Genomic DNA, 26783 nt, shown 5'->3' on the forward strand with positions numbered 1-26783 from the left:
GACTCCTGGGAGCCGCTGGACTTCCGCTCACTAGAGCGGGGTGTTTTCAGGGTAGGCCTTGCCTCGAAAAGCAGGGCCTTGGAGGCCACCAACCCAGAGGTCGATGGGCCCTCCTTCGGGGACGGCACAGCAGCGCTGGCTGCTGACGCCAGCGGGGCTGGTGGCAGGGCCGCAACCACGCTCGTTGTGGTCTGGGCCGGAGCCGGAGTCCGCTGCGACGCTGCCCCCTTGCGCGCCGCACCAGCATACCCTGAGGTATGGAAAAAGGAAACACGTTTCCGCGCTTCTTGAAAAGAGATGTTTTCTTTGATTTTCATTGTTATTATGTCTTTTTCTTTTTTCCATGTGGGACAGGTTCGAGAGTATGCTGCGGGTCCACCGTCACACTTGGGACAGTGGGGTGTGCCATTACAGTTGTTGGATTCGTGTTCGTGTTCGCCACACTTTGCACAGGTTAGTCGGCCACGGCAGCTTTGCGAACCATGGCCATATCTCTGACACTTGAAGCATCTTCGGGGGTTTGGGATGTAAGGCCTGACTCGAAGTTTCGTATATCCTGTTTCTAAGGTTTCTGGCAAAACGCTGGACGCAAAGGTGAGGATGAGATGTTTAGTTGGGATATCTTGGTTGTCTCGCTTGATCTTTATTCTTTGCACCTGAATCACATTGTGTTCTTTCCAGCCCTCCAGGAGCTCTTCCTCGCATAGATCTTCATCAGAGATGACTCCTTTAGATGTGTTCAGTGATCGGTGGGGGGTAACAGTGATTTTCACATTACGGAACGCTAAGAGACTGGAGAGTTTTCCATATTGTACAGTGTCGCGGACCTCAAGAAGAAGGTCGCTACTGCTCAGTTTCGTCACTTTGTAGCCAGCACCTAGTGTTTCGGTAAGGCATTTAGCTACGATGAAAGGTGAGATAGTTCTGACTGTCTTTTCAGGATCTTGACTGTGTATTACATGGTAGCGGGGGAAAGTTTCTTTGCGCTGGCTGAATAGTTGGAAAGTTTCTTCGGTGCGCCCTCTTTTTGAAAGAGGACGATCGGAAAGGGGGGGGAATGACGTGTTAGCCATGCAGAATTCATTTATTTCGGCAGCTACGCCAGCCGCCCACCACCGAGCCCAACAAGGGGACGCCACGAGTCCGGGAGGAAACGCAGACGCCAGCTGTACGTAGCCACTATAACCTAATATAACATACCCAAGGTTGGATACATACACCAGGTTAACCCTTGCCGCCTAGAAATTCGGAAGTGAAAAGAAGTGATAAGAAGACAGGAAAGAAGAGATAGCGAGAGGGAAAGCAAAAGATTGAATAGAGGGACAGGAAAAGGCGACTGCCGATTTCCCCCGGGTGGGTCAGTCCGGGGGTGCCGTCTATGTGAAGCAGAGGCCAAAGGGGTGTGTTGCCTCCGCCGGGGGGCCTTAAAGGTCCAGACACCCAGCATCGGCTCAACCCCCAGGATCCCCTTTTCCCCAAACACGGCTAAGCCGCGCACGGCTACACGCGGGAGGGTCCAACCCTCGTGTGCTCGGGTACGTGGTGTCGCAACACACCAAACGCCTGCTTGCGCAGACGCCCCTGCGGGGATTAGTGTCCCTTAAGACACTGAGAAGTTGTCTCGTTTGTTGCTCCTTTTTTTTTTTTTTTGACGCCGTGTGGCACGCATACTAAATTACGTAAACGTGTGCTTATACTTTACAGTTTTACTGGCTCCGTGGGAGCTGGAAATTAACGAAGACCACTTGAAGGCGCCCAGCTGGATTTCGCCTCTCAATTTTTTTTTCTTTTTCTTTAGGTGTAGGCTCGAGCGATCCGCCGTCAAGGCCTGGCCTCCTAGACGCCTGGCTGGCCCGGCCACGGAGCTCCGGGCTGGCCAAAAGCAGCATCTCCCGGCGCCTTTGCCGGCACGGCCGACGGCAGCCATGCAACCGGCGGTGGTGGGACTCCCTCCGGGGGGATCAGTGGCAGCAGCAGGTTGAGCGTGTCCGGGGCCGACGACGGCAGCACTGGCGGCGCGGCCGCACCGTAGCCGCGGTCTGCGAGGAACTTCTCGTACGCGCGACGGGTCTCGGGGTCTCGGGGACCCCACACCGGCCGCGGCTGCAGCGCCTTGGTCAGGTCCTGCGTTTGGGAGGAGAAGCCGGAAATCGCGCCGTAGCAACCTTTCGCTGTCGTTTTCGTTTTGTATACCTAATGATGAGACACGTGCATTAAGCTATTGAAACGTCCAATGAAATCTAATTCAAGCAATATTACCGCATTCACACGTTACGCTGATAATTTACAAAGTATGCTATTATTGTGTGTCACTGACTCTGAGGCACCTGCTTCGCATTGCCGTATGTGAAAGCTGCGTTGTTTATTTTGACTGTACGAGTGCGTATCGGGAACCCGAAAACTCGTCAGGCAAAGATGTGCGCCTTTAGTACCGGTGCCGCTGCACAGTTTTGTAAATGTGAATAAACTGCTATTACATTACCATTATCATAGTCAGCCTGAACTCCAGGGCATAGGCCTCTTGCAGGGAACTCCATTACCCCTGTCTTGAGTCAGGCGACTCCACTATAGTAGAGCCAGCTATTTGCCCTACACCATAGATGTCCAGTGCAACTTTCTTCCTGCTAACGTCGGCGGGAGGGAAAAAAAAGAAAAGGAAAAAAAATGAATGAAAAGAAAAAGAAAGACACACGCGAGACAGATCGTCTACATTTCTCGTTCCGCTGCTCTGTAATAATGCAATGATTGTGCAATTTTCTTTTCAATGATAACGCTAATCTGTCGCTCATGACTTGATAAGTTTGCAGTCTGCGCTCCAACTTATTTTCATGCTGTAAATTTCCTTCTCACGATACGGCTCGCCTGTGGCTAATTGGCCTGGATGAATGTACACTTGCGCAGATTCAAGGAACTGATTACCAACAGCGAATTCTCGTTCTCTCCGGAAATCAGTGGTGTCCGAAACCTGCGGCTATGAGAAGCTTTCGGCTCCTGCAGTTGCTTCCGATGCACGCAAGCCGCAGACACGTAGCCTTCGAGATTTGTTTCCGTCACTCGACGAAAGCTCTTATATCGTAGAAATCCCGCGAGTACTAACGTGCATTTCGTTTGAACGGCACAAAAATCCAACGGCGTTGCTGATCGAAGAAAATCGGAACGTGTCCGCCTTTACTTCTGGACACAGTATACTATCGCATAAATTCGAACGCCTACAATTCCGAAACTATGATCACACGAGTTGTTTTGTTTCCAGTTTCGCCTGCATTTGTAACAGCGGCTAAATTCCGAAATTCAGACTACAGTGTACTAGAATAAGCTTGAATGGGCCAGACGGCGCTCTTCCGCTGAGGCGCAGCATTTCTAAAGAAAACTCAAGCACGAACTTCTCTGGGTATTGTCTAAGTATGCGTAAGCATTGTTTCGCTTGCTTATCTCAACGAAGTGTAGTGTCGTTATGAATGTCATGAAACTTGATTCGCCCAGCACGAACGACAGCGCTGCGGCGACACGAACTGGTGCAGACGGCGGCGCCAGGTGGATTGATGACGCAAGCAAAGTGTACTGCAGGTTGCGGCGCCAGGTGCTTTGATGTCACTCCGATCATTATACGCCGTTATCGCTCTTTAGCGCCTTGTTCGTCCGCGTCGAACTATTATGAACCGTGATCAAACGTACTCCGGTGGGAGCTGCGTATGGCACGGCCGCGCGGACCGTATCTTGAAACCGATCTACGAGACGGGCAGGGTGTGCAGAGAGCTTCGTAAGCGCTCTGTTCTCGCCCCCTTCGTTCGCGTTGCAGCGACAGGCAACAGGAAGGTTGGGTAAGCATAGACATGCTTACGTATTAAACGACCTCTCGAGGGCGCCGAGGGGGAACTTGATTGGGGCGGGGACGCGCTCCTCCGCGGCATGTTCAACGTAATTTCTCTGCGGGTGCTGAGACCACTGGCATCTACTGAATCTCCCTTCTATAGTGGAGATCAATGTATGAGACGGATTGCGCATGTAGACTTTTGAAATAGTACTGTACTTCAACTGCTAATCTATATTTGCGTGATTTTGCCACACACACACACACACACACACACACACACACACACACACACACACACACACACACACACACACACACACACACACACACACACACACACACACACACACACACACACACGCACGCACGCACGCACGCACGCACGCACACACACACACACACACACGCACACATATTATATATATATATATATATATATATATATATATATATATATATATATATATATATATATATATATATACATACCAGAAAAAGAAAACGTTTCTAGATCCGGGCAAATATATGCAGTGCAGTAGACGTACGTATGAAGTGATTTATTGACGTTTCGGCCGGGGTCCGGCCTTCATCAGAATCTGATGAAATTCTGAAGAAGGCCGGACTCCGGCATTGAGTCACCCAGTTTAGTTTTCACCACATGGGGTTCCTTAACGTGCACCTAAAGATAGGTAGACAATTGTTTTTCTATTTTGTTCGCATTGAATTGCGCAGCCTGGACTAACTCTGCGAGCTCCAGTTTAGTAGCGCAACGCCCTAACCACTATATCCACCAAAAAAAAGCAACGTTTAAAAAAAGAAAACGGATTGGGAAAAAAGTTGAAAGCGGTTTATTGACCAAATATTAATACAATGAATGACGAAATAAAGCTGTTTTCGGAGCACGAGGTCCGACCGCAATAAAAGACCCCGCACCAATCAATTACTCCGCACTATGTTACGCAAAGAAGACGCAAACACGAACAGAAAACTTGGAAGGGTTTGGTCGCCAGCTAGTTGGTACGGATCATTCATTTTAAACAGCGCCAAGAGACACACGGACCAGATCCAGCGCTGACTGCCGACAACACGATCATTAAACATGCGCTAACATATACTACACGCAACGGGCTTAAAGTGAAAAAAGAAGAAAGGGAAGGCGACTCATCAGCAAGAGTTGATTGACGACGACTCGCCTTCCCTTCAGATTTTGAGCAGAATTAGCTACGATTGTAATGCGCATGCAAATATCAAAGCCCTCTTTTATAAAAGAAAAGGTGCGCGTTAGAATCGCGCAAATACGGCATATATGCAGACACGAGCCCCGCGAGGACTTCGCAGAGGCGCCGCTAGATGGCGCAACGTGTCCGGCGGGAAGCGCGAGAGGAGTCCGGCTGAAGCATACACCTCGTACACGAAGCGTTTCGGCGGTGGCCACACAGGTGAGTCGCTGCATTGCTTTAGTGCAAATCGCGTTAACGTCGCCGTTTATTCCGAGACGGTTTGTGCCGGAATTTACGGCCCTCGTCAGCAAACGCACCACGACTGGTGCTCGCACTGGATCACGAACGAGCCAAAATCGTCATCCTAATGAAGTTCCCATAGCAGCCATTCTAAAGTTCAAACCCCCGAAATAAATTTGTCTACGAGCGTCGAAAATTGCGCCAAGGTCGCGCGCTTACCAGTCCGCAGCTGAGCAGGTGATGGATGGCGATGGCGACCCCGATGATAACGGGTCCGAGCACGAGCAGGACGGAGACGCCCTCGGCCCACTGCGGGTACACGTAACTTCCGAACGCCAGCGGCTTGTACGTGAAAAGCTGCGTCGCCAGGATGGTCTGCGTGGATAGGTTGTGAGATAGCTTTGGCCGGTCTTGTCTTGTCCGCAAACACCTGGTCACTCAGGCAAGGTCGAGTACCGTTGTCGTAGGCGTGATGCTGATGATGAGCTGAGGCTAATCCCATTGTAAAGAATATACTATATACATAGCGATAACAAAGCATTCACCGACGATTACGATACTCCCTAATGCGAAATTTGAGCGCAGCTCGATACGTGTTTTCATTGCGCGATGTATTGGATGGCGCGGGAAAACCGCCTCGCGCGGCGCGTTGCGAACTGAGTCAAGCGTTGCAAAACAAGTAACACTCAAGCACAGCTATAGTGGAAAGCAGAGTCGGCGATGGCCGAAAATCTGATCCGCGGGTCAAGGGTTCAAGCCCGTCGGCTATTATAGATGACTCGTCGAAGGTTCCAGCGTACTCGCTGGTGCCCGCATTGCTTCCAAAAAGTGATACACAATTCGCGTTGCGCGTACAATCACATTAGAAATACTATGGCGCCATCACGTGGTCTCGTGCGCCACTCTGTCTTCTTCTTATTATTTTTTTTTGGGGGGGGGGGCGCAAATGTAACAGGGATACTGGATCTGGGTATGTATGCTTCAACGTTTCAGATCGCTGGCGTTTCCGGGACCAAGCTTCGCTTGGACGAGATACGTTGCGGTAGGATTCGCAACTTGGACTGTGTTACGGTTGGCCTTGTGTTCCCGCGTTATGCGACTAATTATTACAGAAGGCAGCTAAAACCTAGCTTTAGCCAATCACATAAACGCTGTCACGTGTCCAGATCTAAAAAAAAAAAATCCCCTCTGGAGGTAATGTCCGTGTGATTGGAATGTCTTCAGTGGTATTACGCTCTCCTGCCTGAAAGTCCCTGGTCACGTGGTCACGGGGGCTCACAAACGCGTTCTCACTTTAGTTTGACCGAGGTTCAGCTACCGCGAGCTTCGGTGTTGTGCTGCCTGTAAAGCGTGCATCACAACCTACACAAGCGCACTGCGGCGAAGTCAACAATGCACTCCACATGGGCGTTTGTTTTTTTGTTGGGTAACTCGTTGCTTGTACAAGCACCATTTAGCGCTACATATGCAGCAATAACAAAGGTGAAGCTTTCTTTGGCTCTTTCCCCTTGCCGTGGCGAGCCCGTGGCGATCACCTGCCTTTCGTTTTTGTGTTTTTTATTTATGATTTATCAAAAACTCCTCTAGAGGAAGTAGCCGCCGCGTTGCTTTTGCAAAAACGTAATTTACTAATACAGAATAACTTAATATTTATCCTTAGTGTCCATTTAATGTCGTCCTAATTTAATTTTAGCACGATGCGTCAGCGTTCTCCCCCAGACCGGTGAACTTACGCTTAGGACTATGGGACAAATAAACTGCCAGCAGATCCTGACTGCCGTTCCCGGGATCCTGTCGAGCATAAATTCGATGTCCAACGACATCCGCTTGACGCCTGCACGAGAAGAAAAGAAAACGAAAGGGCTCTGTGTCATACGTTATTGGATAAAAAAAATGCACGCAGAAATAAATAATGGCTCCCTGAAAGCCCCAGTGCGTTCGCCCTCAAACCTCCTTCGATGGATGACAGTCATTGGTGCAATTGCAGTATACCGACTTCCGTTAAGACTAAACTCGGTTGAAACGAATTCTCGGATACGCTGAACAATTCGTTTGGCCGTAGACCCGATTAGAAAAAACAAACAAACAATTGAGCTTATCCCACGAGCTGTGGGAATCGACGGGAAGCCTCAGCACTAAAGACGCGTGACCGGGCTAGCAGTCATGGGCAGCCTGATTGCCCACTGAATCCCGCGACCTAAGTTTCCACGTTTCTGAGAGTCTTGAGCGCTATATAAGGCCCCGACTGGCGACCAACGAGCCAAATCCGCATTACAGCCTTCGACAACATAACATTAGAACACCAAAAATAAGAACAAATTACGGAAAACAACTAGTCAGTTACCAGGCACATTCACTACTAAATCGCCTGCGTGATTTTTAAGATGAAATTATAGAATATTTGAATAAATCATTCAAAAGTTCTCTCATTCTCAACAATATTGAGTTTGTCTGATTAGAACCACAGTATAAATTGTCAGTCTTTTGTTTCTCTTGTTTTCTGGTTGTGGTTGGTCTGAAACAAAATGCATCGTACTTTGAGTATCCTGTTGGTTTCTCATATTTCTTGTATACATGTTTCGTTTCACAAAAATAATAATCTGTCTCGCGACTCTCCAGTTGATTTCAGTATGTATGTATGATACATGTTGCTGCGTACGGCCTGCGTGCCGAATTGTTGTGGGAGCAGAAGCCTCCGTCAGGCCACATGGCCTTTAGCTTCTGCTTCCTTTCTGTTGTAAACAGGAGAAATAAACTCACTTCATTCATTCATTCATTCATTCATTCATTCATTCAATTCAGACACGTAGGTATAACAAAACGAAAAATTAGATTATGGGGTTTTACGTGCCAAAACTACGATCTTATTAGTATGACGCACGCCATAGTGGGGGATTCCGGAAGTTTGGACCACCTGGGGTTCTTTAAAGGGACACTAAATCGAAACAATAAATCAATTTAGACTAATAAAGCATTGTTAGAGAACCCTGCAGGCAGTCATTTCGAAGTAATAGTTTGATTATTACAAGAGAAAATTAAGGTGGAAGTATCAGTATTTGAATTTCGCGCCGGATTCCCGACGCCGGTACGTCAGTGTGACGTCAGGGGCTCCAAAGTATGTTTTCACATTCGGGCCGCGTTGGCTGAGTAAAGGTTACCGAAACTTGCTGTGTTTAATATTTGGCACCATTAGAACACAATGTAGTCAATATGTACCACTGTATAAGGAGGTAAGCCCTAAAAGATGCCATAAACATCCATGACGTCACAGCGACCAGCTGCGGGAACCTTAAGGAGGCGTCGCCACCCGTCTTTCGTTCTTGCACTTTTTCTGGCTTACCAAGCGTCTTATGGTGGTAAGAGTGGTGTTTTCAGCGTCGTGGAATGGTAATTCACTGATGCAGAAGGAAACATTTTTCTCTTTAGTGTCCCTTTAACGTGCACCTAAATCTAAGTACGCGGGTGTTTTCGCATTTCGCCCCCATCGAAATGCGGCCACCGTGGCTGGGATTCGAACCCGCGAACTCGTGCTTAGCAGCCCAACACCATATCCACCAAGCAAGAACGGCGGGTTTGTGTATAAAAAAGCTCACCACAGCTAATGCTATATGAAGTCACAGTGCACTATTTCACACGCTATTGCTATCGCACTATTATAGCCAACTCCACATAGAACGCAGTGTGTCGGAGAGGATTGCGACATCCGTATGCGCAGCCGAGCTGCTTGACGAGAGGAATGCGCAAACCCGCGCATCTGGAGTGACGATCCATCGCCACCGTGACGGACAGCGCTAACCGCAACGACGGGCAAGAAGGGCAGACGGAACAGATTTCTCCTCCCGTAGTCGGCCCGCGCTGTTCGTCGGGCTGTTTCACAAACAAAAATAGCACAATTTCGAGCTGTCGCGATCAGTCCACGAGTACAGGGAGAGCAGGTGAGGAAAGTTGAAGGCGATGCCTGCCACCCGCCTTACGGTTTTGGCCGCCTTTGCTGGCGAAAAGCAGCCTGATTGAAGCTACGAAGGAAACCCTTCAACGGTCTCTCTTGAGAAAGAAACGATTCGCAGCGGGGCCAATAATTCGTCCGGGGATCGAGTGCGGCACCACAGCCTCTCCTCGGCAGTCATTGTATGCATTTTCAGATGGTCAGTAGGCTATAGTAGGGAGGGCGCGAATAATTTTATAGTCCGAGTTTAGTCATACCGAGTATAACCTAAAACGAGTTGCCGAGGGCCTGGCTGGCGCATACTTGGTATATCAACACACACATGCATGAACGAAAAAGGAACAGTTGAAAGTAACACATTTGTCGGTGTGTGTGCGTGTGTGTGCGTGTGTGTGTGTGTGTGTGTGTGTGTGTGTGTGTGTGTGTGTGTGTGTGTGTGTGTGTGTGTGTGTGTGTGTGTGTGTGTGTGTGTGTGTGTGTGTGTGTGTGAGTGTGTGTGTGTGTGTGTGTGTGTGTGTGTGTGTGTGTGTGTGTGTGTGTGTGTGTGTGTGTGTGTGTGTGTGTGTGTGTGTGTGTGTGTGTGTGTGTGTGTGTGTGTGTGTGTGTGTGTGTGTGTGTGTGTGTGTGTGTGTGTGCGTGCGTGCGTGCGTGCGTGCGTGCGTGCGTGCGTGCGTGCGTGCGTGCGTGCGTGCGTGCGTGCGCGTTCTCTCTCACAAATTATGTCAAATCCTGAGCATACACAGACACAGCGAGCGCCAGTGAAAAGATGTCTTCCACGCACCGTAAATCAGGGACATCGAAATGGACTCGAACACTGCGATGAACAAGAGCAACTGGCCTCCGATGTACGTGTCCAGCATATTCAGGATGTACATGCCACCCTGCATACGGAAACCCCCGACGTCTGTCTACGAACATCCAGGGTACATGGTAAGCAGCTATACTACCTTATAGTTATCGTTAAACTATAATTGTTCATAAACTGTAATCATCTTTGAAACCCAAGCGCAATTCTTTTTTCTTCTTTTTTTTTTTTTTTTGCAGATCGCCTGTGAAAGGCAGCGCGATTCCAACTTTTCAGACGGACTATACGTGAAGCGGCGGACATTCAAGCAAGACAAATCGTAAGGGTAGGATTATCTGACAGATCTACCTCAGCACGTTGAGAACGCATACATGCCTGTTGTAAAGGCGTTGTGATGCACCAGTGGTCTTTGACGCTTTTCTGGTCGAGCATAACCCAGAGGCGAATTTCGTTATGTGTTTTGCCGCACCATAAGTAAACCACCGGAGAGGTCTCTGGCCCTAGTGTCTACGGGAACTGCAACAATGGTGGTTCAGCCAGAACGGGAATGATGGTAACCACTTTAATGACGTGCAATATATGTTGTTACGGCGCAACCAAGAGCGGCGCCAGTCAGAAGACGACGATTTGCCGCGTGTAAGTGGAAGCGGCCCCGACAGTCATCTTGTTTATGCACGGTTGTCTCTGTTGTAGATATTATAAGTACATCGCTATATGTGACTTCTCAAACTTAACAATATGAATTCGGCTAAACCTGGTCCCTGTAGCTTCAAACGGCTTTGCGACATTGTAAATCGACAATTATCAGCGCAGTACTCCGCTATATGTGCAAAAGTTCACAATGATTACGAATGCACGCAGAGACTTAATAGATGGCGTCCAGAACATGGCGGAAGTGACGTGTTTACGACTTCCGAAACCACTTCCGGCGCGTGCAGCCCGAAAAAAAAGCGTGCACGAACAAGTACACGTGTCAATATTCTGTCACTCACGGGAAAGCGGTCGCTGAGGGCTGAGTTCGGACACCAGCTATTGCCCTGCTGTGGTGAGGAAATTACTAGTGCTCGGAAACCTAGAAAGCTAAAGCATAACAAACAACGTCACGAGAACATTTGAAGCCACAAGAACGAAGATTAGACAACTACAACTACTGACCATCATTGGCATTGTAAATCCGTGGTATCTGAACGGGGAAATGATTTTCGAAGTTTCGGGGTACGTTCCCGAATGGTGCGCTCTACGCGTGCACAGGCCAACCAAGCGTCGCCTAGCAACGAGGACTCGCCTCTTCTGCACAACACTTTTCCTCTTTGGCTTCTGCAGTGCTTGTGTTTCTGTTTGTTTTCCTATGCCTCACTACAAGGCCTGCCACGAATGGTTCCGAGCAACGGGAGCGGTGTGAGACGATTAGGTAGATGCCATTTTAGCGAGGAAAGGCCAACGAATAATATGACACGCTGCAAATTAAAAAAAAATATATTATTGTGACGTAGCCATTTGGGAGGTTACGTACGGAATTTCGTGTTCCTGGCTTGGCGGAGCACACGCAGATCGTACTGCTATAAGATCCCTCCCATCTGAACGATTCGCCATCTTGTGTAGGACTACTGTGGCCGAAGCCTATACACCTTGTCTTTCACATATCTGCTATCACGGCCAGTACAAACTTCCGCGATCGACGGCGCAGCGAAACTGATCTTCAAGCGAGTACGTTAAGGAAAATTAGTTCAAATTACGCCCGTGGCCATAGTATTTGAAAACAAAGCAGTCCGCTCGCCACGCATACTTTGGTGGTCATGGGAATGCCGAGTAAGAAGCCCAAGACGCAGACTAAGAAACCCATCGCCGTCAGGTGCTCCTGCAGGACGGGATAAGCATCCTTCAGAGGTGTTAGGAGGCCCTCCACCAAGCCAAACTGTGAGGGGGGAAAACAACGAAGGAGAAAATTAGGCAGATCCAGCGTACACTTACATTTTGTAGTCTATGTGATGAGAAGCTATCGTGAAGCCGTTAACTAAATGTTATAAAAACTAAGTGAGATGCGTGTAATTGCTTTTATTAATTCTCATCTTAGATATGAAATGCGTAATCTCATGCACTGTTCGTGTTTATGTGCTACACCGCTAACAAGATATATGCCGCAATGAAAGCAGCAGTTCATGCAAATGCACAACGTAAGACATCGACACAGTGATCTCGCGAGAACGTAGGCAATGCTTGACGTTCGTCGGCGAAAGAACGGTGAGAAGAGGTATAATAATTCACAGAGACACTTACAATATATCCATAAGACGGCTTGAAGGCGAAAGCCCAAGTGCCGATGCATTAAAGACGGACTCATGCCGTACACATCCACCTTAATTCACTTAGTCATCCCTTTTAATTCGCTTACTCATGCTCTTCATTCACTTAGCCATCCCCCTTAATTAGTCTACTTCGCTTAGTCATCACTCTGCGTTCGCTAATTCATCTTCTTACTTCGCTTACTCATCCTCTTAGTTCGATTAGTCTAATTCGCTTAGTCATCCTCAAAACGGATGATTCCCTTATCTACAAGATAAGTGAATCTACCGCAACGAAAACGAAAACATCCACGTTTTGGCGCAGTAACACGCGTACATGTGGCCTCGTTTATGTGACCCGTAGTATATACGCGTATGTGACCTCCTGCAGTGGCGAGTCAACGGTTAGAAAACAACAACAACCCAGTTTTCTAAAACGCTATCAGGCCTCAACACTGCACTCTGCCTGTTCTGCCGCATCGCAGATGCAGGCAGCAGCAGCGCAAACAGCTCGGAAACTCCCGTGAAACTCAGCGTGCGAAACAGTCTCTTGAAGAAACGGCTTTAGATCAAATGCAATTTCTTCTTTGTACTTTCTGTATTTTTCTTTGTGAAAAATGTTCTTCGAATGAACAGTTCAATGAAGGCGATCAAGTTGTTTCAAGTTTCCTCACAGTGGAACTGCGTTTGGGCGTTACAAGGTTAAAAAAGTATGAACTGTTAGCGTAAAAGCGAGAGTACTACGCTCAAGGCCTTCGTGAGCGACCCGCTTTGCATTCGTCGCTTCTAGCCGCCCGCGCTGGGTGCCGCGATTGCGCTACACCGCAGACAGAGTGGACGACCGTGCTACAACCAAACAGTCGGTACTCGTGGGTTTCATTATGGGGGCCAAGCACACCTCGGAGTCCACGGCGAGGAAGAAGAGCATGACGAAGAAGGCGATGGCCCAGAGATGCGGGAACGTGATCAGGGTCACGGCCTCTGGATACGTGATGAAGGCCAACGCGAAGCCTGCGTCGAAAGCGGTATTTAGGGCATGCAAAAAATAAAAAAGAAAGAGAAAAAAAAAGGAAAAATAAAGGAAACAGAACTAGAAGAAATATTATAGTAGTTGGGGGAGCAGTAGTAGGAGGTGGAAGAACAACACTAGCAAGGAGAGTGTCGTTAAAGCAGTACTGACATACTTTCTAAGTCTCAGAAACTACGCCGCGTGCTTCTGGCACGCAAAAGTATGAAACTTAGCAAGTACGGAGGTCTGGAAGCGCATATGAAGTGCTTTAATTTGAAGTGCTTCGGCATCGGTGGCGTAGAGGTAGAACACCCGCCTCGCGTGGAAGAGGTCCGTGGTTCGAATCCCGGTGCCGCGCAATTTTCCACCGGATTAAAAAAAAAAAAAAAAAAAAAAAATCCGCGTGTTGATAAAATTGCATAAACAGGCCTGGAGTGTGGCCTGATCCCGGTGACCAGAACCGGTAACGCACTCCCTCACCAGAGCAGGATTGGCCACCCTGGTGCAGTACTTGGCCACAACCTCCTATATGAACACAACAATCAAACCCCGGCCCTCAGTCCCCAGCAGCTGCGAAGCAACTGACCACGGCGGCGGTCAGACCTGCGACGCTGCAGAGGGTGCTAAGAATCCCTGGCTCCGGACAGGCCGCCATTGGAATATAAACCTGGCAACGTTTAACGCTAGAACATTATCTAGTGAGGCGAGTCTAGCAGTGCTATTGGAAGAATTAGAGGGCAGTAAATGGGATATAATAGGGCTCAGTGAAGTTAGGAGGCCAAAAGAAGCATATACAGTGCTCAGAAGCGGGCACGTCCTGTGCTACCGGGGCTTAGCGGAGAGACGAGAACTAGGAGTCGGATTCCTGATTAATAAGAATATAGCTGGTAACATACAGGAATTCTATAGCATTAACGAGAGGGTGGCATGTCTTGTTCTGAAACTTAATAAGAGGTACAAAATGAAGGTTGTACAGGTCTACGCTCCTACATCCAGTCATGATGACCAGGAAGTCGAAAGCTTCTATGAAGACGTGGAATCGGCGATGGGTAGAGTGAAAACAAAATACACTGTACTGATGGGCGATTTCAATGCCAAAGTAGGCAAGAAGCAGGCTGGAGACAAGGCAGTGGGGGAATACGGCATAGGCACTAGGAATAGCAGGGGAGAGTTATTAGTAGAGTTTGCGGAACAGAATAATATGCGGATAATGAATACCTTCTTCCGCAAGCGGGATAGCCGAAAGTGGACGTGGAGGAGCCCGAACGGCGAGACTAGAAATGAAATAGACCTTATACTCTGCGCTAACCCTGGCATCATACAAGATGTGGACGTGCTCGGCAAGGTGCGCTGCAGTGACCACAGGATGGTAAGAACTCGAATTAGCCTAGACTTGAGGAGGCAACGGAAGAAACTGGTACATAGGAAGCCGATCAATGAGTTAGCGGTAAGAGGGAAAATAGAGGAATTCCAGATCAAGCTACAGAACAGGTATTCGGCTTTAACTCAGGAAGAGGGCCTTAGTGTTGAAGCAATGAACGACAATCTTATGGACATCATTAAGGAGTGCGCAATAGAAGTCGACGGTAACTCTGTTAGACAGGATACCAGTAAGCTGTCGCAGGAGACGAAAGATCTGATCAAGAAACGCCAATGTATGAAAGCCTCTAACCCTACAGCCAGAATAGAACTGGCAGAACTTTCGAAGTTAATCAACAAGCGTAAGACAGCTGACATAAGGAAGTATAATATGGATAGAATTCAACAAGCTCTCAGGAACGGAGGAAGCCTAAAAGCAGTGAAGAAGAAACTAGGAATTGGCAAGAATCAGATGTATGCGTTAAGAGACAAAGCCGGCAATATCATTACTAATATGGATGAGATAGTTCAGGTGGCTGAGGAGTTCTATAGAGATCTATACAGTACGAGTGGAACCCACGATGATAATGGAAGAGAGAATAGTCTAGAGGAATTCGAAATCCCACAAGTAACGCCGGAAGAAGTAAGGAAAGCCTTGGGAGCTATGCAAAGGGGGAAGGCAGCTGGGGAGGATCAGGTAACAGCAGATTTGTTGAAGGACGGTGGGCAGATTGTTCTAAAGAAACTGGCCACCCTGTATACGCAATGCCTCATGACTTCGAGCGTACCGGAATCTTGGAAAAACGCTAACATAATCCTAATCCATAAGAAAGGGGACGCCAAGGACTTGAAAAATTATAGACCGATCAGTTTACTGTCCGTTGCCTACAAAGTATTTACTAAGGTAATTGCAAATAGAATCAGGAACACCTTAGACTTCCGTCAACCAAAGGACCAGGCAGGATTCCGTAAAGGCTACTCAACAATAGACCATATTCACACTATCAATCAGGTGATAGAAAAATGTGCGGAATATAACCGACCTTTATATATAGCTTTCATTGATTATGAGAAAGCGTTTGATTCAGTCGAAACCTCAGCAGTCATGGAGGCATTGCGGAATCAGGGTGTAGACGAGCCGTACGTAAAAATACTGAAAGAAATCTATAGCGGCTCCACAGCCACTGTAGTCCTCCATAAAGAAAGCAACAAAATCCCTATAAAGAAAGGCGTCAGGCAGGGAGATACGATCTCTCCAATGCTATTCACAGCATGTTTACAGGAGGTATTCAGAGACCTGGATTGGGAAGAATTGGGGATAAGAGTAAATGGAGAATACCTTAGTAACTTGCGCTTCGCTGATGATATTGCCTTGCTTAGTAACTCAGGGGACCAACTGCAATGCATGCTCACTGACCTGGAGAGGCAGAGCAGAAGGGTGGGACTAAAAATTAATCTGCAGAAAACTAATGTAATGTTTAACAGTCTCGGAAGGGAACAGCAGTTTACGATAGGTAGCGAGGCACTGGAAGTGGTAAGGGAATACATCTACTTAGGACAGGTAGTGACTGCTGATCCGGATCATGAGAGTGAAATAATCAGAAGAATAAGAATGGGCTGGGGTGCGTTTGGCAGGCATTCTGAGATCATGAACAGCAGGTTGCCATTATCCCTCAAGAGAAAAGTTTATAACAGCTGTGTCTTACCAGTACTCACGTACGGGGCAGAAACCTGGAGGCTTACGAAAAGGGTTCTACTTAAATTGAGGACGACGCAACGGGCTATGGAAAGAAGAATGATAGGTGTAACATTAAGGGATAAGAAAAGAGCAGATTGGGTGAGGGAACAAACGCGCGTTAATGACATCTTAGTTGAAATCAAGAAAAAGAAATGGGCATGGGCAGGACATGTAATGAGGAGGGAAGATAACCGATGGTCATTAAGGGTTACGAACTGGATTCCGAGGGAAGGGAAGCGTAGCAGGGGGCGACAGAAAGTTAGGTGGGCAGATGAGATTAGGAAGTTTGGAGGGTCAACATGGCCACAATTAGCACATGACCGGGGCAGTTGGAGAAGTATGGGAGAGGCCTTTGCCCTGCAGTGGGGTTAACCAGGCTGATGATGATGATGATGATGATGATGAATTTGATACTAAAGTTATGGCGGCTAGAAGTTGTCCATACTAAAGTTGGTGTCCAAGCGCCGCCGGACCTGACGTCATCGACGTCAGGCCCGACGTAGGGCGTAAGGGTGCGAGTTAGACCTATTTACACCCTCATTTCACCTTTAAGAGTGCAAATTACTTTACATTGTGTGATTAGGTGAATGGACGTTGAAGAAACAGAGGTGGTCAAAATTAATCTTCGAGCACCCGTCACTACGGAGTGCCTCGTAATCGCCTCACGGTTTTGGAACGTAAAATCCCAGAATTAAATTGTTTTAATGTATTTTTTCCACTGTGTTGTGTACCTTAATATTCCTGAAATTCAATTAAAACACCGGTAATTTGCCTTGCGCATTCCTTGACCTGCTGCCTTCACATATATGGCTGCTCTTGATATAGATTGCTTCTTGTAATTTCTTGGCATCAATCGCACATATCAAGAAGAGAGGCTTCGCAATTTACGATTTCATTTGAGCAACAGTACAGGAGGCCCACCCACCTCCCGAGGCGACGTTCGAGACGTCCTCGCCGAGAACGTACGCCATGTTTCCCAGCACGGAGAACACCGCTATGCCAGCCACGAAGCTCACCAGCAGATCGGCCAGGGCTATGATGTACACATCTCTGCGGGGCGAAGAGTGACAAGAGAAGTTATTTATCACCGAAGAAAAAAAAAACCCAACCAACAAACAAACATGACGATGCGTTTCGCAGAGCAGCATACGCATTACGTTGTGAAATTGCACTTGCATTTTCTGCACGAAACAAAACAAAACAAAAACAAAAGTGCTTATCGGCGGGGAAAGAAAGCGATCAAAAAGTCTGCCACTTTTAATTTTGCGCCTATCACCGCGGCTTCGATAATGTAAGTGCGACGGCACCTATTTTAATGTTACGTATCTTCGTGTCTCCTTCCACTGAAAATTTACTTTCACCGAAACAGTTTTGGGCTACTGTCCTGGCCGAGTGCTTAATTGTCATCCGCTACTGATGCTACCTATCGTTATCTCGAATATGTATCGTGTCATGTAGAGTCCGATATTGCGTTACACCTGTCTGCTTTTTAATGCAATTAGCATTGTTAGGATACCTAGGAATGCTAGGGTGCAACATTCATAGGTGTGGGCATTCCTGGGGTGTAACATACGCTCAGTCTAATGACATGTTAGACTTTCATTTACATCCAGATATGAAATGGGGTAGCAGAAAGCAAGCGCTTTCAACATTCTCACGCGATTCCTCAGTTAACCCCCTGTTAAAATATAATTAAATATAATTAAGAAACTGCTACGAATGAACACGAAAAGTAGGCTTATCTGTATGTGTAGCACTGGTCTGACATAACCACAATGTCCGCATCTAACTGTTTCAATTTCACGTCAACTTGGGCGACAGTGCACTCGCCGATCTTCAATGGACCTCTCTGACGTCAGCTTACGTCACCGGGAATGTGCCACTGAGCATGGGATCCTGAAAATGTGCTCCTGGGCTCCTCTTCAGGAGAGAGGAGCCCAGATGCAGCACATGCGTCATGCGTGACAAATTTAGGCGGTGGCAATAGAGTGTGTCACTACAATGCCTCAATGCTAATCGCATTAACGTCGACAGTCATTCTGAGACGGTTTATGCCGGATTTGATGTTTTTTTCGCTCCCGACGGTCAGACCGGTGCGTTGCGAGATCTCACTTGTAGAGCGTGTTCTTGAAGTCGTTGTAGCTGCCGAGGCAGAAGATCACGCCCTGGCTCACGCTCAGGGAAAAGAACACCTGTTGCGCTGCCTTCTGCCACACCTGCAAAATGTTAAGGAAGGAAAAAAAAGCGATTGCCTCCGAGACCACACTGGTGCACCTGCCACAATCTCGGAGGCCACGAAGAAAAAGAACAATTTGTTACAAAGGACACTAGCTAAAACTCGTGCAAACCTTTATGTAGGAGCTGCGAGTGTATGGCGGTCCATACAGGGGGGATTCGCCCTAAACCTCGCCTTTCTGAGTTCAAACAGATTGGTGACATCGTAAAAAGATCATAATCAACAAGGAATAATAATAATAATAATAATAATAATAATAATAATAATAATAATAATAATAATAATAATGAGGCAGCTCGACAAAGGCCCACAGCGACGTTTGTACTAAACAGTCAGCAGTGGCAATTACAATAGTATTCATTATCATCATCATCAGCCTAGTTACGCCCACTGCAGGGCAAAGGCCTCTCCCATACTTCTCCAGCTACCCCGGTCATGTACTAATTGTGGCCATGTTGTCCCTGCAAACGTCTTAATGTCATCTGCCCACCTAACTTTCTGCCGCCCCCTACTACGCTTCCCTTCCCTTGGAATCCAGTAACATACAGCAAATCTGTTAAAAAATACGGAGGATCCCTTAGCCTCATAAGCAAAGCGCAAGAACATGTATAAGGGTGAATAGATAGCCAGTGTAGTTTTTAAAAACCTAGCATATGCAATTTTCGCAATCATATCGGTGCACACTGCAGAAAATATATACCAGCGTTCACACATATATGAAGTAGTGTGGACATTACTAGGGTAAGTTATCTTTCGAATAACTTGTTTTTGGGGTTATCGCTTTCCGTATTTAACCGATGTAACCTTTTGCTGCAGATGTGGAAGGTCACGTGCCGTTAACTGATGAGAGAATTCCCAGCAATTACGCAAGCACGCAGAAAAGTATATGAAAAAAAAAAGAAAATGAGGAGGAGGAGGAGGGGGAGGAGGAGGAGGAGGAGGAGGAGGAGGAGGAGGAGGAGGAACTTTATTAAAAACACCCGTCAATGAACGTCAACAGAGAAATGCTTCTCCCCCTTCGCCCCCAGCCGTCGGCCGGAATACCTTGAGACACAGCAGCAGCAAGAGCTTAACCGATGATGTCCTGCTGGACGTTGGGGTCTGGGCTGCGGAGCAAAGCCTCCCAGGATTCTAGAGTGCGCGAGCTATCATGCTTAGACGGACATGTCCACACCATGTGAACCAGATCTGCTGCCTCATCACAGAATTTGCACTTTGACCTGAATACTCATGGATGCCACTTGCTGTAGAGTACGGGGTTTGGAAAAAACCCCGTCTGTAATTTCCTCCACATAACCTCATCTTTCTTACTGAGCGTTCTGTCCGCTCCCGGGTAAATTTGTCGATGTAGTCTCTAGTGTACTGTGATTTCCTGGTATGCGCGCATATCTTCTCTTCTGTTTATAGTTTCGGTGATTTGGGAGCTTCCGGGGGTCGACCGGCAAGTGAGACCTCGGGCGACCGAATGAGCCTCCTCGTTGCTTCTAAGTCCCTGGTGAGCTGGTGCCCAAACGAGCAGAACAAGCTGCCTGGGTCCTCCTTCCCTGATTAATATACGTATGGCAGTCTCCGTCACCCTCCGCGATTCGTAATTTCTCACAGCGTTTTTGGAGTCGCTGATGACCACATTTACCCCCCTTTGGCTGACGGCCAAGGCTATGGCTACTTCCTTAGCTTCAACCGTCTCGACGCCACTGATTGTGCAGCACGCCACCGGTGTTTCATATTCTCTAACCGCCACGGCCGCGTGTGCCGCTTTGCTGTCATATTCTGCAGCGTCCGTATACAGGACGTCCTGTCGACCAGTATATCTAGCTTGTAATGCCTCTGCCCTGTCTTTGCGTCTGCCGTTGTGAAAGGCAGGGTGAATGCTTCTGGGTAGCGGAGGTATTTTTATCTTGTCCCTGATCTGTCTGGGTGTGTCTCTTGAGCGCACTTGCTCATGTTTCGGCTCGTAGCCTAATTTCTCTAAAATTTTCCTCCCTGTTTTAGATCCAAGTAGCCTTTGATGTTGCGTGGTAACGGCAGCCTCAATCAGTTCCTCGAGAGTGTTCGACACACCTAGCTTCATAAGTTTATCGGTAGGCGTGTTCGGGGGGAGTACATGAAAGCTTACAAATAACAAATAATGCAACACGAACGTCAGAAGCCACAAGCATGAACATTACGGACAGATGCATGCGCGCACTATACTTGCCATTTTTTCTTTGCCTTTTTTTTTGTCGCAGCTGAACGATCGGAGTGACAGCTGCAGAGATTCCCGTAGCGTTGATTTTGTGGAAACAATGCGTATTCTTTTGTTTGTTTGTTTGTTTGTTTGTTTGTTTGTTTGTTTCACTTCGGTATTTTGAACAATTTTTGTAATAAGAGCCTGCTCCATAACGTGTATACACTGGAGATGGAGGTTTCTATCTGTATCTATAACTAAATCTATACCTATAGGTATAGATTTTAACTTCTATGAAGCGGTACAGAGAGAGAGAGAGAGCAAGGACAGGAAAGGCAGGGAGGTCAACCAGACGAGCACCCGGTTTGCTACCCTACACCGGGACCAACAAATTCACATTTGGCGCAGTGGATTCGCGTTCGTTTAGAATAGGAGCTCTTAAGGTTAAAAGCTTTCTCAATTAAAGGCGGGCTGTCGCCTTCTCACCTCGAACTCCAGTATCTTGGACCAGTCGGGGATGAAGTAGAACTCGAGGCCCATCCAGGCGCCGGGCAGCGTCACGCCGCGTACCAGGAAGGCGCCCAGTATGAAGAACGGCAGGGTGGCCGACACCAGCACCACCTGCGAGACAGGGTATTCAGAAGCATGCACAGCTGCAGTGACCCCCCCCCTTCCCCCTTTCTTTCTTTTTTATTTCAAAGCGAATAGCTTTTTTTGGCTATTTTACATTCGCCCATTTACGTGGTCGGTACATGGCCGATGGTCGAACTTTCACCGCCCATACAAAGGTGCCCATCCAAAGGGCGCATGGTATCGAACGCCAATATATATATATATATATATATATATATATATATATATATATATATATATATAGTAAACATATTAAATTAAAAAATATCGCAGATGTGGTTCTAGATATGACACTCGCGACGATCAAATAAATATTTCGTCGAATTTCATCATACAGCCGGGGTCATTGCGGAGGTTTTGAAGGTAGCGCAAAGGAGGGGGGGGGGGGGGGGGGGCACAATGCGAATGTAGAACTTTGCTTAGCCAAAGGACATGGCCTTCGTCTGTAAAGCGCAAGGGAGTTGTGCGCGTTAAGCGAATATTCGAGACTTCTGCCGCCGCCTTCTTTCCCAGTGTGTCGTCTGCTGGAAGGGGTTTCGGTTCAGCGACAGATATACTGGTTAGCGGGTACGTTCTTTGTGCAGAAATGCGCGATGAAACGACAAACGGTACCTAACGTCCAAAATGCAAGAAAGATACCCCTTTCAAGCACACCATTCCTTTAACAATGCGAAATGCTCTCTAGAAGTGTTCCATTATTAAAATTACATTGACAATTCGTCGTCGATTGTTTCTGCACTATTTTGCTTATTTGCAGTTTGTTAAATACGCGTTCTTTTATGTTATTTTTGTCCGTCTCATCTCCGCATGGGGGAAATTATCCCCATCAAACAGTTACGCGAGACATGGCCCTCCGCACCTTGCCGGATGACTTGATACCCCTGAAGATGCAAAAGAAGATGCATATCCAGGCGATCAGCAAACAGACGAGCAACTTGGGCTGCACCTCGCCCAGGTTTTCGATGCCGTCGCTCAGGTTGACCACGTTTTTCCTGGGAAAGCGAGGAGGCGTACGTGCAACCGATATACACTGCACGACACACGCTGCTCGATATTTGGGGGAAAATGCGTTAAAGAGTGGACGGGTCAAGGGACACGAGTGGGCAGCACGGGCTCGCAGCATCAGCTGGTTTTACTGCAAAGGTTATAAGCCACCTACCTATACAAGCTCGGCCATCGCATGTTTAACTTTATAATCAACCAGGGTCGCGCGAAATGCCGCTCTTATATAGCGGCTGTGTTTTCGTCGCCAACTATTGAACGCCGTCGACAGCAAACCATGGCTCTGCATATGCATGTACTTTCTGTAGCCCACATCCTGTAAGAGGCCCGACGCGCATTCCAGAACGGCCGGGTCCCTCTCGATCGCGCAACCGCAGCTCACAAAAACAACGTGCGACTTCCTGGAGCAGTCGGGTTTTCACCACCGGGCCGTTCTACGTTGGAGTTACTCCCTGCAGGAGCCAAATACAGTAACTGCATGTGACCTAACTGCGCCGCTGTGCGGCCTCGGGTGGTGACATACCCTCTTGAGGAAGTCACTCCGCAGGCGAACTGGGGATAAACTTTACCATGTAGCTCTGTTGTGCACGTATGTAGTTGACTCCTACTACTCTGCCCTCTGCATGATAATTCTCTCTCCATGTCTTTTTGGTCGCTGTCGCGACTTACCAGAAGAACTGCTGCGTTGCGGGCTCCGTGGCGTTGGTGCAGTTTGCGAGGGCAGCTCTGTAGGTGCTGTTCTCCACCATAACCACCGTGTCGTGCCACTTGACCGGCACGGCGTCCTTGGAGGTCGAGTTGGCGTGCTCGAACGTCTTGAAGAGCTCGCGGTCCACTCGGGTACAGGGCACGAGCTGCGGTCAGTCGACGTACCGATCGTTAACACACACAAACACACACACACACACACACACACACACACACACACACACACACACACACACACACACACACACACACACACACACACACACACACACACACACACACACACACACACACACACACACACACACACACACACACACGCGCGCGCGCGCGCACGCACGCACACGCACACACACGCACGCACGTCCTTCGCAGATGCATGCCAACTTTAGAAACTGATACGTCTAAGTCAGCGACGCTGTGTGAGCAACAGTCTGGGAAAGATGAATGGTACTTCTGGTTTGAAACGGCTTTGTGCCTTTGAAAGATATCGTCAATTTTTCAACCAAGATAGCCCGTTAGAAATGGGAAAACTTGCTGTTGTTATGTATGCCGGCAGAACCTTATTGCCTTCACACGTTTCGAAAAGTACGATAGCTTGGAAATTTAGAAAAATAAGGAGTGATAAATAAAGCAACAGGAACGTCCGAAGCCGCGCGAGCACGAAGAACAGACAAATCCATGCGCCAGCCCATTAATTCCCACGGCAGCTGAAACATCGCAGAGCCAGGTTTCCCTCTAGTAATTCTAGCGGGCAACTTTGCTGCACAAATACGTCGAACGTCGTTGTAACGAAGTCGCACCTATCGCAAAAAACACATTCGTTATATAGGCTAATGTTATAAGCATACCACACGTCCCCCTTCCCAAATCACACACACAAAAAAAAGAACACACACACACACACATTGCACATTTGCTGCGCTATATCCAATATTTCTTGCATCCGTGTTCGTTATATCGAGGTTATACACTGCCCTATACCGCTCGCTACTCGAAATGGTGCAAGTGGAGCCGTACCGCTCTGGAGCCTCGCACGTAGCAGTTCTTGTCGGCCCAGGCCGGGTCGCAGGAGCTCCAGGGCAGCGGGTCGAAGCACGAGTAGTACGCGTACAGCAGCGCGTAGGCCAGTATGACGTTGTAGTAGACGGCGATACCAAAGCAGGCGTACGGCATGCACCACCCCACACCTGCAGGATTTTAGTTAGTTCTTTATTTGCTTCGTCGCCGTACAGTGTAACGGGAGGCGGACGGACTCGTATACCCATGCGCATTTTTACAGCGGTACACAGCTGTCGTGGGTTCCTTGAGCTCTCGACGTATTCGTGTACACTGCGCGAATAACACTCGTGCATATATAGAGGGGTCAGTCGGCCGATTCGCTAAGTTGCTCGACACTTGCCAAGTTTCGCCTCTAGCTTCCGTTCTCCGTTTGACTACGACGCAGTCCATTTTTTTTTTAAATGATAAACGATTGATAAGGCACTAGCAGACAACCTCAAAAGCCATGGCGTCATGGTTCTTGCGTCTTCTTGCAGGTTCACCAAGACACCTGTCACGGTAAGAGTTTTTTTTCTTTTTTGTATCGCAGAACGGTAATTTACTAACACATACCAAGTGATTTTCTTTTCTCTTTAGCAAAATTCAAACAAAAATTTAACAAGAATGGAAATAGTTTTGAAAGAATACTGCGTCCACCTAAACCAATTCGGCGTTTTCCCCTCGCGTCCCTGTTAAACGTGTGGAGGTTGCCCGAATGTTCCTTCGATAAACGAAAACAGTCATACAGTCGCTAGCTCGCTTTCGGAGTAATAACGCTGTCCGCGTCCCCGTTCGCTACACACATGCGAGAGTTGTTTCGGCGGCAAAGACTCCTCAACGAGGACGTCGCGTACCTTGCGCCAGGGGCATCGAGTTGAAGGCCGCGACGGGACCACCGCCGCAGAACTGTCCTAAAACAAGCTCCATGTAGTACATCGGCCGGCCAATGGCGGCCACGATGCAGATATACGGGATCAGGAAAGCCGCTGCACGCCAGCACAGTGGAGACCATAGGCACACATTTAGAAGACTCGGGGAGATATAGCATATAGGCTCACGCGAAGCCCTTGCGTACGTGCAAAAATAGCGAGTGAAAAAATAAGCTTGAACTTCAAGACCATATTGCAACGAGATTTTTGAATGAGTAAAACCAAAGAGTCGAGTTTCCGGTAGCGTTGATAAATCAAACCTCGTTATAAAGAAGTCGCAACCAACATAAAAATACGTTCGTTATAACCAATATTTATTATAAGCAACACTTATGTAAAACACGCGAAATCCTAATTGTCAATTCCAGTCATGCGTTCAGGATCACTTAGCAGCCCGCAACAAAGCCTTCTTTCTTTAGCGTAGATAAATTAAACCTCGTTATAGCGAAGTCGCATCTGACAAGAAAATATATTCGTTTTATCCGATATTCGTTGTAAGAAACACCCAGGTAAAGCACGCGCAATCTTGTGCAATGCAGGCATGCGCTCAGGAACATAAACTGGCCACATGCTTTGTCTGCGAATGTGGGCATCTGTATTAAATATTGAAAAATATATTGCCACGACATCGCTGTTAGGCGGCCACTGACGTCTACGCCGTGTACTGACGTAGCAGCTGCAAGTCTACATGCTTAGAAGTCATTCGCAGCGAAACAGGAATAAACGCGGTGTTCTTTTTATCCGCATCGCCATTCAAACGCTTCACATCTTCTCTTGCCTGCTTTGTAAGGGAACATCTTTTTTTTTTTTAAATATATAAAGTACGAACCGTCAAATGAGCCCCAAAATATTAGAGAAGCTAGCTACTGCAAATGTGTGGTTAATTAGGGGTCGCGACGCCTGTTGGCAAATAAACGTAAACACGAAACAGGGAAGACAACGATGCCTGTTTTTGCTTTACTGAACAACTTAGTCTATTGAAACAAAGGTACCTATGATAGGAATTTGGATTGAAAATGAATCAGTGGCAATCTTCTAATGTTTCCAGAACAAAGGCGCGCGCCACCGTGCACGCACACCGTGCACGTGACACTACATCACGTGCCTCCTCCGTTGTCGTAGACGATGTAGGGAAACCTCCAGATGTTGCCCAAGCCGACGGACAGGCCGATGCAGGCGAGCACGAACTCGAACTTGTTCGCCCACCGTTCTCGCTCCACTGCCATTCTGCACCGACGAGAAGAGAGAGAGTGAGAGAGAAAGCATAAGAGAGAAAAGGCAGGGAGGTCAACCAGACGAGTGTTCGGTCTGTTACCCTACACTGGGGAAAGAGAAAGGGGAGAACGCCGACGAGAAAACTTTTGAATCACTAGACCCGTTGGTGCAGCATGCGCGTTGTGTGACCACCGCGGAAAGTTGGAGCATGCCTCTTGTATTTTTTTTTTTTTCAGGGCCTGTTCAGTGAACGCCAAAACTAGCGTTCTGTTAGGAGGGCGCCATCTTCCCAGTGGTCGACCAGAGTTTATGGACATGGTTAGGGTCACGCAACTTTTCTTAAATCAAGCGGCCCGCAGAAGCAAATCAGCAGGCCCGGAACGTCAGCAGGCGCCGGGCAAAAGTTGGTCATACTCTAGCTATAATTGAGGTGTAAAAT

The 26783-nt window shown here is 47.9% G+C and overlaps 1 protein-coding gene across 2 annotated transcripts; it reads right to left on the reverse strand.

Moving 5' to 3' along the window:
* Window positions 1-808: 808 nt before the first annotated feature.
* LOC126527315 (sodium- and chloride-dependent glycine transporter 2-like) lies at window positions 809-25562 on the reverse strand. 2 transcript variants are annotated; one of them, XM_072284449.1, is made up of 13 exons: window positions 25055-25562; window positions 24180-24349; window positions 23121-23305; window positions 22309-22441; window positions 21303-21437; window positions 18526-18629; window positions 17339-17463; window positions 13206-13318; window positions 11812-11940; window positions 10002-10101; window positions 7008-7108; window positions 5494-5649; window positions 809-2124 (listed from the first exon to the last, which is right to left on the reverse strand). In XM_072284449.1, exons 1-13 carry the CDS (start codon window positions 25246-25248, stop codon window positions 1676-1678), a joined length of 2094 nt encoding a protein of 697 aa, XP_072140550.1. In that variant the 5' UTR covers window positions 25249-25562; the 3' UTR covers window positions 809-1675. The 2 variants fall into 2 exon arrangements, with proteins under 2 accessions (XP_072140550.1, XP_072140551.1); XM_072284450.1 differs by having other exon boundaries at window positions 1739-2124; window positions 24180-25122.
* Window positions 25563-26783: the final 1221 nt, after the last annotated feature.

Source organism: Dermacentor andersoni, chromosome 9 (assembly GCF_023375885.2).
Source record: "Dermacentor andersoni chromosome 9, qqDerAnde1_hic_scaffold, whole genome shotgun sequence".
Taxonomy (NCBI): domain Eukaryota; kingdom Metazoa; phylum Arthropoda; class Arachnida; order Ixodida; family Ixodidae; genus Dermacentor; species Dermacentor andersoni.